Raw genomic sequence first — 17,773 nt, forward strand, 5'->3', positions numbered from 1 at the left:
TAGGACGAAAATTCATTTAAGGGGAGGTTGTAATATCCTGTTTTTCAGTAGTAATGGAACAGTGGTTTTGAGACCACAAAATCTGATATGTGAATTTGAATTTTTATAATTTAATTAATGTTTATAGGGTTGCATTGGATTCGTGTTAAATTTTGGTGATGAAATTTTAACATTTAGACAGTTAATTAAGTAAAAATGATTAAATTGTGAAAGATGCAAAACATAGTAATTATTGAATTGTAATGATTTAATAGTTTAATTGCAAAAGGAGAAGGGACTTAAGTAGTAATTAGATCATAGAGAAGTTAGATGGACGGTAAAAGACAATTAAATTGTCATTTGGTAAGTTTATTAATAGGGATAGAATTGTAAATAAGAATGAATAAGATAAAGAATAGTAAAAATAAAGATGATATCATCTTCTCTAGGCTTCCACTGAAATTTGAAAGGGAAAAACACCATTGAAGTGCTTAGGGAGGTTCAGCCATAGTTCCTTTTGCATGTGAGTTCTATTTGAGTTTATTCTTAGTAATTATTATGTTTCTGAGGGTAATAGCCCATTTTTTATAAAATTGAAATAGTGGTTTCGGGACCACAGATCCGAGTCTAGAAAGAAAAATTATTTTAATACTATTTTATGATCTATAGTATGATAATAATATTGTGTGAAAATTTTGTAAAGAAATTTTATCGATTACATGTTTAATTTGATAAAGGACCAAATTGTACAAAGTGCAAATGTTGAGTTCTAATAGCTAAAAGGATTAAATAGCTATAGAAATTTAAATTGGAGGTCCTTATATGGTAAGTAGACCATTAAAAATGCTTAGTTGTTAAGGATGATGATTCATTCATGGAAAATAAAATAAAGAAAATGATGAAATTGGAAAGATGAAAAATAAAAGGTGATAAATTAACTAAATAACAAAATATCATCATTTTATGTCATCTTCTTCCTCAAAATACATGGAAAGCCTAAAAAAGAGAAAGTAAGCTTTCTTAGCCAAATTAGGTAAGTATTCAAGTCTCGTTTTTAGTAATTTTTATATTTTTGAGATCAGGACAACTTAATCTAGCTATTTTTGGGATTAATTTGTAAAGTTATCGAAGTATGAAAATTTTTCCATTGATGAATATGCTGAAATTTTGAAATTTATGGTAGAATATGAAAGGTTGTTAATAGATAAACAACTTTTACAAAGTGAATTTTGATGAAAACATGATTTAGGGACTAAATAGAAAAGTTGTAAAATTCATGAAAAAATTTTGAATTTTATGAAATACATGTGTTGTAAATGTTACATGTAAAAATCGGTTAGGCTTGGAACAAGGATTAAATTGCACGAATTTCATTTTCCGAGCCTAGGGACGAAATCATCATTAATTAAAAGTTTAAGGGCAAAATGGTAACTTTTCCTAAGATGTGAATTGGACTGAATTGAGTTTAAATTGTATTAAATTGATGTTAAATTTACTTGTATAGATTCAGATAGACCAAATTTGGAGTTAAAACGAGGAAAAGAAAAAAATGTCGGATTAGTAGATTTTACATACACGAACATTTGTCGAGGTAAGTTCGTGTAACTAAATTGTGTATATTTATATGCTTGAATTAAATGTTGTGTGTATGTGAATTGTATAAATATTATATAAATGACATTGAAGACATATCCGACAAAGCACAATAAATGATAATGCCTGAAATAAATGATAATGCCCGATAAATGATAAATGATAAAGATGTTACTTTTATGCTTGAAATGTATGCGGAATGTGTTTATTTGAAATATATGAATATTATAAATGTGTGAAATAATCACATGCTTGATAATGCCTGAAAAATGTTAAATCCCATTTGAATTAATGAAAGTCGATGGATACGTGATTTCTCGTAATGAATATAATTCTGCATATGTTGCAGATGAGATTTAGCTCGGATGAGTAATCCTGTTATAGCCCTCTCGAGCATCCTGTTATATAGTTCCTACGAGCATTCTAATCAGTAGTGATTTAGCATGTGTTGCGCACTATCACAGCTCTTTGTGAGCATCATGTTATGCGATCGATTGTGATATTGTATACGTTGCAGACACAAACGTAGCTCTTTGTGATCATCTTGATATGGCTCGCTTGAACTCTCTATTATCTTATCTGATGCTTCCTGATAATATCTCTTCAGAGATATCTAATAAGCTCTATGAGCTTCCTAAGTAAAACTCTTATGAGTTTCCTGATTAGCCTGAATAAGTGTCATGTTACATAGTTACATGACTCATCTGAGCATCCTGATATGTGGCTCGAGAGTGTGCTCCCTGGTTAAGTGCCCTAATGGTTACCCCTGAATATGAATTGATGGATCCTGATATGTACACCTCGAGTGTACTACCTGTGTATCCATCGATATTTCGAATAAATTCAATGGGTAAAAAAAAATCTTAACATGAAAAGATATGAATAAGAAATGAGTTATTACACGTATCTACCTGAAATATATGAAAATGATAATACATGATAATTGATATATGGAAATATGAGATGATGATATTTGTACATGAAATTTGTTAGATGGATATTTTCATCCTTGATTTTAGATTTCTATACCTTGAGTGAACTACTCATGTGACATTGATATTTCAAATGATATGAAATAATCTGACCTCGAGATGAATTATTATGAAAATATACGTGTAATATAAAGATATAATTTATACATGTTAAATGAATATGTGATGTAGAAAGCATATATGCATGGAAATCTGATTGTTGTGAAGCCCATATATGTTTCTTGATGATATTGTGGAATGTATGACTAACAAGGGCAATGAGGATATGTGTAGGGCTTGAGATCAAATTGATTGAATGTGCCTTGCATGTTTATCTTGAAATAGAATGAACAGTAAGTTAAGTACCATGTTAAATGAAGTTACTAAGCATTATATGTTTACTTAGTTTTATTTCCCTGTTTTATAGTAAATCGAAAGCTCGTTGGATTGGAAGCTTGGCAGAGATCACTCACATTATACATCGGCCAATTTCTGTACATATGTTAAATCAATTGTGGTTATAATGGCATGTAAAGGTTAATTGGCCATATTGGCATGTAAATGTAAATCGTTGATTATAATCTAGCCATTGGAATGGCTAGTAAATATTTGTTTTGGTAAAATTATAAGGTTATAACATGATGAATATCCATGTGTTTAGTGTGGTTGATTAAATTATGTTAACATGTATGTTCACAAAAAGGTAAGATTATAAACATGAATGCATGTTAGATGTTAGAATTAACTTAGTTATGATGCTTGAATTGGTTGGTATATGAATGAAAGTTTTTGTGTAGGTCATTGGCACAGTTTGGGTGAGAAATAAAACTAGAAAATGGCTTTATTTTGTCCACATGGGTAGACACACGGGCGTGTGTCTTGACCGTGTGTGACACATGGTTTGGCACATAAGCGTGTGGTTTGGCCGTATGGTTTGGCCGTGTGTCCCCTGCATTCTAAAATTTAGAAACAGAATGCTTAGAATTTAGCACACGGGCAGAGACACAGGCGTGTGACTCAGTCGTGTGTGCTACACGGCCTAGAACACGGACGTGTGTCTTGGCTGTGTGAAACCTGCACCTTAACGTTTTGCAAGTTAGAGAGTTACACGGGATGGGGACACAGTCGTGTGACCTATTTCATACACCACACGACCTAGGACATGGGTGTGTCACTTGGCCGTGTGAGCCACACGACCTATTCACACGGGCATGTGACCCTTGTATATGAGAGAAATTGTGAAATTTTACGAAAAAATTCCTGAGTTTTCGATTTAATCCCGACTGATTCCAATGTTTATAATAGGCCTTGAGGGTCCATTCAAGGGACAATATGACTAGTTTCAAAAATGAAAAGTATTTAACATAAATTATCTATAATTATTCTGTAACTTCGGTAATACTCTGTAAGCCTGTTCTGGCGATGGATACAGGTTAGGGGTGTTACATTGAGATCGTTGCAACTAGGTCCAGCTAGCCCGTACCTTCGTTTTTGAAACTGTTAAAAATTTTGAATATTGCCATGGGTGAATATTGATTATTTTTTATGATAGTGATGAGTGTAAAGTCTTGCTTGTGATTTTGGATTGTTTTGTAATGTGAATTTAATATATTGTATTTAATTACCGTATAGATCAAGATTTGATTCAAAAAGATAATAACTGAGGGAAAGGAAAAATTGTGGAGTAGTCCCTATGTTTAAACCGGAAGTGCTTTAAAGGTAAGTTCATAGTATTTCAATATGTAAATGAAATTGTACTTGTAATCTTATATTACTGCTCTTTAGTCAATATGTTTATAGATAATTATTGTATGAATGCACAAACGTGCCCCTGTTTGTACTTTGGTACCCCTGAATGGACATACGTGCCCTTATTTGTACTTCGATACTCCTGAAGGCATATACATGCTCCTGATTTTATTTTGGTTCTTTGAGAACATTATATCGTTACATCATCTCCTCATTTGTATTCTTAAAATTTTAGTAATAAAATAATATGTGAACCGTGTCTAATTGTATTTAGATTAAACGTTATACTCTGTCCTTAGTAAGCTATGTAAGCTTATGGGTTTTTGTGGATTATTTTGTAGATAATCGTCGTTGAGTTTCTAGAAGGATCAACCAACTGACTCACACTATCCATCTAAGTTGGTAGTTTTTGTATCTTTTGGGTAATGGCATTTATATATAGATAAATATGTGGTTTTGAAATGTTGATAGATGTAGTTCATGAAAGCGATGTGTGTTTTGCTTAGGGTATGTTTTGTATTGATGAAACAAGTATACATATATAATACATAGATGAACACCTTGATGTTTAGTTGTTAAATGAAGTGGTTTTAATCATAGTGCAATGCTTATTTGATAATGTCTTATAAAGGAGGTGTTTTGATTATTTTTTAGACTAAATGTTTAATATATGTGTGGTGCCTGGCATATTGGTTGGATGAAATAGGTTGATTGATTTGGTATGCTTAGATATATTAGAGTAGTACCTAGGTCTATTGAATGTGTGCATACTTGGAGTGGTGGAATAGGTATGGTTTGGTCTAAAATGGCATGATTTTTGGTCAAATGTGGTGCACACGGCCATGTGACAAATGTAAATTCCTAGTGTTTTAAGTCAGAAAGTTATACGGCCTGCGACATGGCCGTGTGACCCTACTCAGTGAGTTACACGGGTTGGGACACGGCCTTGTGTCCCTTGTTCGATTGTTACATGACCTGGGCTATGTCACACGGCCGTGTTACCCCTGTTTTCACATTTTTGCAAATTTTTCTTGAAATCTCTGTTTTGTTTCAAATTAGTCTCGAATTGTTTCTAAACTATTTTTAGGGCCTCGAAGGTTCGATTTAAAAGCCAATTGTACATTTTTGATAGGTTTTTAATGAGTTTTTGTTAATTACTATTAATGACATAAATAATATATAATTTGTTTGGAATTGCTTGGTAATACTCCGTAAACCTAATCCGACAATGGAGACGGGTTAGGGGTGTTACATTTTCTGCACTTTTTCTAGGGTTTTCATTTTCTCTTCTTCTTTCTTAGTTCTAAAGTTTATTTTTTTGCATTTACTTTTTATTCTTAATGTTCTTAGTGATACTTAAGTTAGTTATCACTGTACCTTAGGTTTATTTACACTTTCAGCCTCTGTACCTTGGTTGTAAGACATTTCTAGCTTTAGTTTAATGTATTTCAATTTCTTTTACTTTAATAGCTAAAGCTTGTTCCTTTTATGTTTATTGCTTTAGATTTTCTTGTTGAATGCCTTTAATTTTATGCTCTTTAAGTTTTCTAGCATATAAATCCAAATTTTTATATTTTTCTTAAGCTTTTCTTTAGTGGCTTCTTTTCTTTTCATTTTCATTTTCATTCTCTTTATTTTTAGCATGGCTAGCTAAACCTAAAAGGGGATTAGTTGATGGAGATGTGGGTAAGTTGATTTTTTGACAAAGGCCTAAACCGTAATAAATTGGACTAAATTGAATAGACCTAAAAACTTAGGAAGTGACACCCCTAAGGGAATATCTAAGCAAGTGAGATCAATAGGTAATCTTGTTGCACACCCATTCATTAATCTCAAATTGACCAGTGAGATCGAGAGATAAATCGAATTAATCCGTCTAAGTCAGTAAAATTGAGATCAAAAGATAAAATGGAGTCACTTAGTAAATTAAGCAATTTACGCCCCTTGTTTGAGGACCGACGAACCACATCAAAATGAACCAACCACCATTAGTTATTTATTTGGTTAATTTATTAGTTTTGTACTCTTTGCAATTTAGTCCCTAGATTAGCTTATTTCATTTTCTTGCGAGATTTTCTTGTTATGATTTACCGCACTATAAAATCGTATCAGTAGCCATTTAGACTTTATAGTGTATGCTATTTATCATTCAATCTCCATCAACTTTGGGTTCGATCCTTGGAATACTCCGGTGTTCTGTTGTTACACTACAAATATTATAACTGACTTGTATGCTTGCAGTAAAGTTGTGGTTTAAAATTGTTTTATAAAATCATTTGTTCTATGCGTACGTGCGAACGTGGTCAATGAGTCATTCGGTAGTTAAAGACAAGGAAAATTTGATGCACATCCAACAATGAATTCTAAGCACTGGAAATCAAAAAGCATGTGGTCAGTAGCTCCAGTGTAACACCCTTAACCCGTATTTATCGCTAGAATAAGGTTATGGAGCATTATCGGAGTTTACGTTTCAAAACTATCAAAAATTTTAAAACATTTAATTCATGTCGTCAATCACAACAAAACCAATCAATAACATACGCATTATCCCTTATATGAGCCTTCGAGGCTCTAAAAACACATTAGAAACAAGTCGGGACAAAGTCGGAAACATATAACATCTTTTAGAAAAAGATGAAAATTTAAAAACTGCAGGGGTCACACGACGGTGTGGTCTGACCTTGTGCTAGGCCGTTTAATAACTTGACTTGCAACCCTTTGAAATCTACAACGGATACATGACAATGTTGCCTGGCCGTGTGTCACACACGACTGAGACACACACCCGTGTCTTTTCCAGTGTGGACGAAAAATAGGTCATTTTCAAGCCATTTTTCTCACCCAACCTAACATGTATCTACTAGCACTTTTGCACATATTACAAGCCTTCAAAATGCACCAAAACCATGTATAATTGGAAACACGAAAATATACACACTTTTTCATGCCCTTTTTAACTCAAATTCATGCAATTTTGGTAAAATTCTTGTTGAAAAATATTTAATTATTATAAAATAATTAAATTGTACTTAAATTATTAACATATTTAATTTTACTTAATTTTATAATAAAGTTTGATTAATTTTGATTGTTTTCGATAGATTCTCACAAAGGGCGAAAAACAGCTCGGCAAACACTGCTAGAAGCACAAAACCGAGAAGCAATTTTGAAACATCAAGCTGAATTAATTTTTCAGCCTAAGATGGTCCAAATTATGTGTATTAATTCATAATATAATTAATTTTAATTTTAATCTAATTTAATTTAATTTGGGTTAAATAAATTATTGTTAATTAATTATGAAAAGGGGATCAGTTGAGTTGAACCAAGTACTGGGCAGCCCAAAACTGTCCCACATGCTGACCCAATCAGCTTTTTTGGCCGATTATTTGGCTTGCAAAATGGCCCTTGAAGACTCCTTCAATTTGCATTCAAACCCCTCTACTATTCATGCTTTTCAAGATTTGCCCCTACCTAAAAATAGCATGTTTAAAATCTTCAAACATGCCGGCCGACCATGGGGGGAGTCTTTGGCTGCTTATTTTGGCTATTTTTAACAACCTTCTCATCTTATAAATACCCTATTGGCTGCTCACTTCAAACACATCTCAAACCTATTCATTTTTTCACTTCTCTCTCACTTTTCTTTCTTCATTATTCTTCATTTCCTTCTCCATTCCCTTGCCGATTTCACCTCTTGAAAAAGAGTCATTCAACCACCATTTGGGGTAGCAAACAAGAACAAGTGGAGAAGGAGGAGCGGAGAAAACTAGTCAAGCCTCAAAGAAACACCAGATTTGATTCTTGTTCCTTATCCTTTTAATTTTATTGTTGTTGTTATGAACATGTCTATGAATATTTATGATGTTGATATGTTTAACTTAATTAATATGGCTTAAAATTAATTCATGTTAGGTTGATTGCATTTCGTCTACTTGAGTTATTAAAATTGTGTTTGTGTTGTTATAGGCCTCAGTAAGATGTTTGATTAAGTAAAACCATGACTAAGTTATTCTAGCATTACAATTGTAAGGTAACTAGTTAATTAATTATTTAAACGGATTGAAATTGTAATTAATTGGCACAATACTTAATCAATACATGTTTAATCATCTAAGGCAGCAAGGATTAAATTAGCAACAGTATCTAACGATACATTAGCCTTGCATAACTGGCAAGATTATTGTAATTAAACTGTTTCAAGGTAGAAATACATTATTACCCTACATAATCTTTTATGTGCTTATGAGATTGAATTAATTGTTTGAATTGGCATACAGATATGTACAAGAGATTATTTTAATTTCATAAGTATGTATGTGCATTAACATATTTGCTTATTAAAAATTGTTTAATCGGTTGAATTGATATAGAGATTTAGTCAAAAGATAAATGGATTTTGGTAGGCAAGTATATTCATAAGTTATCAAATTACCGAGTTGCCGTCAATTTATTCGTAACAACATGAACATGAGTTTAATAATTCTAAGTTAAGAAATGTAATTAATCTAACACAATTATGTCATCTTGATTAAAATCATGTTTTGAAATCGTGCATTGAAAACTTTTATTTTCTTTTTATTTATTTTACTTAGTTAAAAATCTTTGTTTTCAATCACCTCCTCAAATCAAAATATTTTTCTTCACCAAAGTTTTTTAAATTGCATTCATAAATAAATCTTTTCATAGTTCCTGTAGGTACGATAACTTAGCATTTACTTGTCAATTTATTACTTGTTGCGATTGTGTACACTTTCACATTTTCGTCGTTCCAATAATCAAACCATTCAAATAAGGTATAACAACATAAAACCAATATGCCCAATGGCATCTCAAACTCATCATCTAAACATGTACCATTACATATTCAAATTAGCCAAAATGTTCCACTAACTTTTGATTAAACTTGCATCAACAACAAACTGTTTACTTTACCTAACAAAACATACCAAATATACCATTCAACAATTTGCACCAAAGATCACATATGTCATTTATAGCAAATGTACCAAATTACAACATTCATACTAACCACAAGAAATTTATAATATGCATACTTAATCAATCATTCTAACTTAAACGTTTTTAGCATAATAAGCTATGATATCAACCAATTTAAGGCCATTTATATACATGCTAAAAACCAAACCTTTGTCAACATTGAAAATACCACATTCAAAAATACCATAATCACAACCAAGATACCATAACACAAGCCAAACCATATGGCTATTTCAACAACCAAAACACATAGGTCAAACATTAGCCAAAAATGCCTATACATGCCATTATAACCAAAATCAAAACAACCGAAAGTACCGATAGAGCTGATGGATAGTGTGGTGGATCTTTGACTAGCTTCCAACCCGATCGAGCTTCCGATAATCTGAAAAGTAAGGAAAATAAACCACGTAAATAATGAATGCTTAGTAAGCTCGTATAAACTTTAGTCATATCAATCCATTTCAAATATGAAATTTATACATATCAAGAATAATCCTATACGGATACCGTAAGATTCATGAAGCCATATTCAACAACTCACAAAGTGAATAAATCCACAGCATCACTTATACATATCTTCCTTAGCATAGTAGGATTTTAAATAACTTTAAATCCTTTCAAATTTTCTTATTTTCATTTGCATTTCATTACTTCCCATTGAATTTACTATCTTTAGCTTAAATAGCAACATCAATTCAACTCATCATTGCCTTTTTCATCATTTTACACTTCAAGTATGAATTTACTATTTCATTACCTTTCTACACCCGTTTCATATGCATATCACATAAGACATAAGCATATCATTCAACCATAGCCATAAGCTAGTGCATTTAAACATAATTCTTTTTGGAACTAACCACATGATAAACCATTTCAATAGAAATTACATAATTTAAACCTTACCACCCTTTCATGATCACAAGTATATTTTTGTTTAGGTATTTACCATTTCAATGCATAATTTATAAGTTTAACGTGACATAATCCAACCACAACTTAGCCAAAGCCTAAACATGTACACCAAACATAGCCAAATAAATATATAACATAAGCATTATAAACATGGATGAGCACAACATTTATTCATGTATCATATACATATATCATCCATTTCCTCTTTCAATATACCATGTAATACCATTTCAATGAAATTCATATGTATCTATATCTTAGTTCATATCAAAATCTTACCACTTCATATTCGAATAATGCCCATTGAACCATTTAGAATACCGTTGGATACCCGAGATAGCTCACACATAGTGTGCTAACTCATATAACTATAATCTGTCAAATCCTGTACATGTATGCTCATACGAGCTGTGAATTGGTATGTTCACTCGAGCTATAGATCGGTATGATCTCACAAGCTGTAAATCAATATGCTCACACAAGCTGTAAATCAGTATGCTCTCACGAGCTGTAGATCGGTATGCTCTTACGAGCTGTAAATTGGTATGCTCACACGAGCTGTGGGTTGGAACGTAGCTACACGATGCTGTTCACACGAGCTATGGAGTATCCATAACACATGCAGGACCTCAGCTATCGGTAAGGCATTCAGGACCAGTACCCGAATCTGTAAAACCTAATGACATGTCATTTGTATTCTATGAATTCCTAAGGCTCAAACGGGGCTTGATAGTCGTCATACGTCATTGAATTTCCATTGTCTCATGACATGATAGATTGCATAATAACATATATATATATATATATATATATATATATTAATTCAATCACAATAAAATCACACAATATCATTTAATTTAATCAACATTATACAAAATTCAGTTTATACGAACTTACCTGGCTAAATTGTAGAAAATACTAAAGTTAAGGGTATTTTGGTAATTTTCCATTTTCCTCAATTTTTCACCCAATCTTGATATAATTTCATTCAATTTATCAATTTAGGCAGTAAAACAAGTTATTAATGCAATTTGGACTTTTTTTATATTTTTACCAAATTGCCCTTAAAGTTTTACTTTTATTCAACTTAGTCCCTGAGCTTAAAACATACAAATTAACAATTTTACCCAAAATTGAGCTTAGCCAAATGTTTATGGTATCCAAAGCAGCCCATTTGTGCAATAATTTCACATTAAATCCTTGTGCTTTTATTAATTTAACAATTTAGTCCCTAATCGGTAAATTCATAAAAAATCACTATATCAAAAACCTTTTCAAAGTCACAATTAACTCGTAAATATTAAACATAATATTTATGAACTTACTTATCAGATTTGGTGGCCTCGAAACTACTATTTTTGACACCATTGAAAAACAAGCTGTTACATCCAGTATCGATGATCTAGTTATTAGATACACCAACCATACTTGCCAAACTTGCGACAACTTCAATTGTAGGCTCTTTGTTCAACAAATTTAATTTTGTTGATAATGTGCTTGAGTAAACAGATGTGCTTGTTGACCAATCATGACACCAACATCAGTAGCTACATCATTGCCACCAGCTAAATAACTAACTGATACATTATTCACCATGAATCCTGATGCATTATTAGCCTTTTTCTTAGTGAACTTAAAATCAATCGGGTAACCAATTATCGTATAATAATTTTCTCTTTTATGCCTTTTATCTTGCAATGATCACAGGTTCCATTAAATCTATTCTTTTGAATCACATTTGCTGTATTTGCTGAGTTAAAGAAATCAGATCAGAACTTATAGCACTTGGACTGTGCTACCTCTAAGATTCCTCTTGCACGAGCATGAAGTACGCTTGTTTTACAGATGGGAATGGATTCATCAACAATATTTGGCTACGCACCGTATTATAGGACTCATTGAATCCCTTTAGAAATTGAAAAAGACGCTGCTGTAAAACATGCTCCACGTTTTGCCCTGACTTATCACAATCACAGGAAGAAAAAGGCACAAGAGCGTCATATTCATCCCAAAATAATTGTAGCCTAGTGAAATACACAGATACAAAATTAGTACATTGAAGATGCAAAGTAATCTCACGATACAAAAAAAATAAACCCTAGAGCCATCAACTTTATGAAACTTTCACTAAGATCATTCCACACGGCCGCTACACTAGAAGCAACTACAATTCTTGTCGAGAGCTCTCTGCTAATTGTATTCAAAATCCAGGACAATACAATAGCATTACACCGCTTCTATTGATAACTCAAATACTTTGGTAGCGAAGCCTTAGAACAAGTAGCATCCACAAACCCTAATTTGTTCTTAGCCAACAACGCAATCTTTATAGACCGACTCCAAATATTGTACTTTTCAACTCCAAGCAACAAATGAGAGATTAATAATGCACTTGGAGTATCTGACGAATGCAAATAAAGTGGGTGATTGAAATTAACAACCAAATCGGAGGGACCCACCATCATTTCAAAATAACAACCAGTACAAAAAACATAGAAGAGAAGAGCGTTGAGCACAAGAAACGACACCATGCAAGAAAACCTCAAGCGTTGAACACGAGTAAACAATTACGACAAAGAGCGTCAAAGACAAATAGACAGAACCATGAGCAAGAACGGCACTAATGGGAAGAAGATGGCGCTGGTAAAAACAAAACCTAGGTTACTAAACCACGCCCAACAAACAATATTGGGCCAAAAAAAAGTAGAAAATGGGCTTGACTATCAAACAACATAACGCAAAAAAACAATCAGTGAAAAACACCTAAAAATAGAAAACATTCAGTGAAAAACACCCAAAAATAGAAAACACTCAGTGAAGAACACCAGCAAACCGAGATTGCTTTGTTCGGACTACGGTGACCTAAAAATGACGATCGTCTGAGGTTCTGATACCATGTTGAGGATACTAATAGAGAACTAACTGTTGAAGAAACTATTTAGAAAATTGATTTTCTTTAGAAAAGAAGCTATGTATCATAATTACAAATCTCCATGCTTTACAGATTACCAGTTAACAACCTATTAACAAACTAAATATTATAATAATAAGGCTAACTATTAAACTTCTTAACATATATACACAAAAATAAAAGGATTAAATTACATCTTTAAAATTGTTATTCATAAATAATAATTAACCCATACTTTGCTTCCATAATTTCTTTACTTCTACATGCTAGAATACTATATTTTTGCTTTTTTCATGCATGCTTGGTCACAGGTTTATTATTTCTTTGCTCTATTGTATGCAAACAAAACACTATTTTCCTGCTTTCGTGCATCCTGCCACGCGTTAATCTTTTCTTTTCTTTCTTGCATGCTCACGGGCATTCTTCTGTTGTTGTTGCATAGAAAAAAAAAATTAAAGAAACAATGAAGTCGACACCTCCAAAAATTCGACTTTCAATTTTGTAATTTGAAAGTTGATCCCTATAAGTGCCTACTTCGAAGGCTGACTACCGACTTTATCCATTTCCCTAATTAATCCACCACCTCAACTATTTTGATAATTAAACTAAACTAGTATAATTGAAAAAAAGGGCCAACTCGGGAAAGCTCTAAAACGAAGACCGACAGAAAAGCTCAAACTCAAAGGCCATTCATGGAGCCCATTGCTTAATTTAATCCAAAAAAGGAGAAACCCAACCCAATTCCCTAAAAGAAAATTCATTTGCTTTCTCAATAAGGGTTACCTTTGAGGTTTTCGTTTCCTCTCTATTCGTTTCATAAATAATCAAAATTTACGTTAACAAATCTGCCTTTTTCTTCTCAATACCAAAAGTTTTCTAGCAGATCGCCACAAAGGTAAGAAGAAAATCGATGATTTCATTCATGCAAAGCTATGAAGTTATTGCCTTTTTTTTCCTTTGCCCAAATATTTTCTGAAAGTTATAAAATATTTTTTCTAGGGTTTTATCTGTTCTTGTTTTGTTTCTTGGTGTTTTTGCTTTGATCGTTTATGTGATATTTTTTTTTTTGAAAAAAAATCATTGTTTCTTTATTTACATGAATGTTTACCTAATATTAGCTGGTAGTAAGGTAATCTTATATTTAAATCTGTCTCCTTGAAACTTTTGAATTTATTAAGTGTTATTGTCTTACCATGTTGATTTTGTTTTTATAGTTCATTTAAGTTGCTAAATAATTTTAGTTTGTTGCAATCAAACAAGATTAGCAGTTATTTCAAATTGATGTTCGGATTTTTTTCTTGTTTGTGGAAGTTTGAGAAATTTCTTGGATTGGTGAATTTTTTAGGGAATTTTGAACCTTGTGGGGGGTTGTTTTTAATAGAAAAGGTGAACCATGGGGACCCCGGAAACGTCACGGGAGCCATGCCCTGATCGAATTCTCGACGACATTGGTGGTGCTTTTGGCATGGGTGCTGTTGGAGGTGCAGCCTTCCACTTCTTGAAAGGCACATATAACTCCCCTAGTGGTTCTCGGTTGCTCGGAGGAACTCAAGCAGTGCGTATGAATGCCCCTCGTGTTGGCGGTAGTTTTGCTGTTTGGGGTGGTCTGTTTTCCACCTTTGATTGCACTATGGTCTACGTCCGACAGAAGGAAGATCCTTGGAACTCCATTATAGCCGGTGCTGCAACAGGAGGTTTTCTTTCAATGCGTCAAGGATTTGGTGCCGCTTCCCGATCAGCCGTGTTCGGTGGCATCTTGCTTGCTTTGATCGAAGGAGCTGGTATCATGTTGAATAAAGTTCTCAGTCAACCGCAGATGCCTATTATGATAGATGAGCCAGCACCCAATGTAGCAGGAATGCCTGGATATCCGATGGGACAATTGCCAAACCAAGCGCCTGCATCAATTGAGAGTTTGAGACGCGACTCGCCACCGCCGCCTCCACAACAGCCCTCATCTAACTCTTCCTCTTCATGGTTTGGAGGACTTTTTGGTGGAAAGAAGCAGGAACCGGCAACAGGTAGTGGAAGTAAAACTGAGGTTTTGGAGAGCTTCGATGCTCCTCCGGTGCCGTCTTTCGAATACAAATAAGGTGGTGGCTTCCCCATTTTGTCACAGTTAAGAACACTAATCCTGCCTTTTTGTTTCAGCACTTTAAAGTGTTTCAGCTTACTAAGCTTGCATTTTTATCATTAAATTGACTCGATAGTTGTTATTGCTTTCTTGTTCTTGGATTTCCCTATTGCAAGATACATGCCTATAGAGCTGTTTCTCATCAGTCAAATAAAAAACCCAATGTTGTTGGATTCAAAAATCATGGAGGAAATTTTACTTATTTTTTTATGTATAGCACTGTATTTCACGTTGTATGACATACTAGCATTTTCTGTTTTATATGGGTTTGTGTATTGCTCTAAAGAAAGCTTTATTGGCCTGATAAGGGATGATTTTGAGTTATGTTATTTGGATTTGAGTGTGAGTGTTTATATACCACTTTAAATATAGGAGTTGAACTGACTTTTAAGCGAATTATTGTGTGGAACCAGTAAAATGAAAAAAAAGAAAAACATGGTTAAATTTGATTTTGTAACTTCTTTTTTTATATATTTTTTTAATTTGTTATGAATTATTTAATTATTGTTGGATGAGCCGTTTTAGTATAGGCTCGGGGGTGAAAGGATGAAATTTTGAAATTATTGATTTTATTATTATTATTATTATTATTATTTTGTATGGGAGGAAAAAAGAGATTTTAAAAAAAAAGAATTACTGATTTTCATTTCTAAGCTTTTCAAAATGAGAAAATAATGAGGAAAATAAGAAGTACAAGCAAGTTGAATGTATATATTTATAAGCGCATTCATGCAGAATATTACAGCAATAATATATAATTTTTTATCTTTTAATTCTTAATACCAATTTCCTTTTTTTCTATTATATTTTTTCCTCCAATTGTCTCTCAGTATTTTAACTGCCAACTTACTGTTAGTAGGTCCAAAAATGTGCCATTGTTGTTGTTATTATTATTATTATTATTATTATTATTATCAACATATCTTGACGAGTCTTATTTTATCATCTTAACTTGATTTGAATTTTTTTCAAATTGAGTCAAGTGAAATGAAATTCGATCGAATTGAGTGAAATTATTCGAGTTAAACTGAAAAATTAAACATGTTAAATTAAAACCTTGTTACAGTATTGTCAATTTTATGTTAAAACACATAAATTTAAAATTATATATATTTGAAAAAATAAAGTAAAATAATAAAAAATATTGTAGTATGATAAACTTGAATAATTAATTAACTTATTTAGTTCCTCAAAATTATCACCTTAGTAAATTTTAAAATTTTAACTATATATTTTTTAGAATTTTTGAACTTTTTATAATTTTAAAAAATAAAATTTGAAATTTTTATAAATATTTTGAATTCTTTAAAAAAATTTTAAATTTTTTTTGTAATTTTAGTTGAGAGAGACTAAATTGTTCATTTTAAACTTGACAATGATCAAAAGGGTATTTACACCAATCTATTATTTGAATTATTCGAGTTATTGAATTATTTAAGTTATTCAATTGTAAAATTCAACTTGATTCAAACTTGAAACTCGAATAATTTAATTAACTCAAATAACTTGATTCACTTAACTCGAAATTATTTTTTATTTTTATTTTCTTGAACCAAATTGAGTTTTGCTCATCCTATTAACATATATTATGTAAGCAAATTAAATCGAGTTTTTAAATTAAATAAATTATATTTTAATATTTTAATTATCAGGATTAAATTTCAAATTTAACTAAAATAGAGATCTGCAACATATTTAAACCACTGTTAGCTTCGAACAAATAAATAAACAAACCATTGTTAGCATGTGCGAGCCTGCATACTAAAATTCTTTCAGTACCGTTTCTGTTTTAAATCGGTGTAAGTAGTGTAAGTTTGATTTTAATTAAAAGGCTTAATTCAGGATTTAGTTCCTAAAGTACACCGTTTTTCATTTTGGCACGAAATTATGTCTTTGATATTTATAATATATTCAAATTCTCAGCTTGGTATCTAAAGCACGTATCTGTAATATTTTCTAATTCATTTTTAATAGATTTTAAATTTTTTTATAATTAATCACAAAGCACCATAGACAAAACAAACATTTTCTTTTATTAAATTTATATACTCGTTAAGAAATATAAAAATTTCAAAAATAATATAAATTATAAAAATTATAAAAATAAAATTTACAAAAAATTGATAATTGAAAAAAATTAGTTGAAATTAATAATGTTATTAAAATTTTAAAATATTGTAAAATTGAAAAAAAATGTAAAAATTTTAAAAATATTTTTATAAAATTCTAAAATTCTAAAAGTATTTAAATTTCAAGTTTTTCTTCAATTACTTGAAATTCAAATATCTTTTTAAATTTTTATGATATTTTAAATTTTATATATTATTTTGACTTTTAAAATTTAAAATTATATATTTTAGAATTTTATAAAAAAATTATTTCTAAACTTTTAAAATTATATATATATATATATATATTATATGATCTTTTGACATTTTAATCAATATAATATATATAATACTAAAGAAATAAAAGGACATGTAACAAGCTCTAGTAGCACCACGTAATCGGTCAACA

At 31.4% G+C, this 17,773-nt stretch overlaps 1 protein-coding gene across 2 annotated transcripts; it reads left to right on the forward strand.

Annotated features, from left to right (window-relative positions):
* The first annotated feature begins 13,683 nt into the window (after positions 1–13,683).
* On the forward strand, positions 13,684–15,437 carry LOC108484320 (mitochondrial import inner membrane translocase subunit TIM17-2). Of its 2 annotated transcripts, none has more exons than XM_017788067.2 (2): positions 13,684–14,017; positions 14,504–15,437. In XM_017788067.2, exon 2 carries the CDS (start codon positions 14,516–14,518, stop codon positions 15,212–15,214), a length of 699 nt encoding a protein of 232 aa, XP_017643556.2. In that variant the 5' UTR covers positions 13,684–14,017; positions 14,504–14,515; the 3' UTR covers positions 15,215–15,437. The 2 variants fall into 2 exon arrangements, with proteins under 2 accessions (XP_017643556.2, XP_017643555.2); XM_017788066.2 differs by having other exon boundaries at positions 13,696–14,017; positions 14,468–15,437.
* The last annotated feature ends 2,336 nt before the right edge of the window (positions 15,438–17,773 follow it).

Source organism: Gossypium arboreum, chromosome 6, assembly GCF_025698485.1.
Source record: "Gossypium arboreum isolate Shixiya-1 chromosome 6, ASM2569848v2, whole genome shotgun sequence".
Taxonomy (NCBI): Eukaryota; Viridiplantae; Streptophyta; class Magnoliopsida; order Malvales; family Malvaceae; genus Gossypium; species Gossypium arboreum.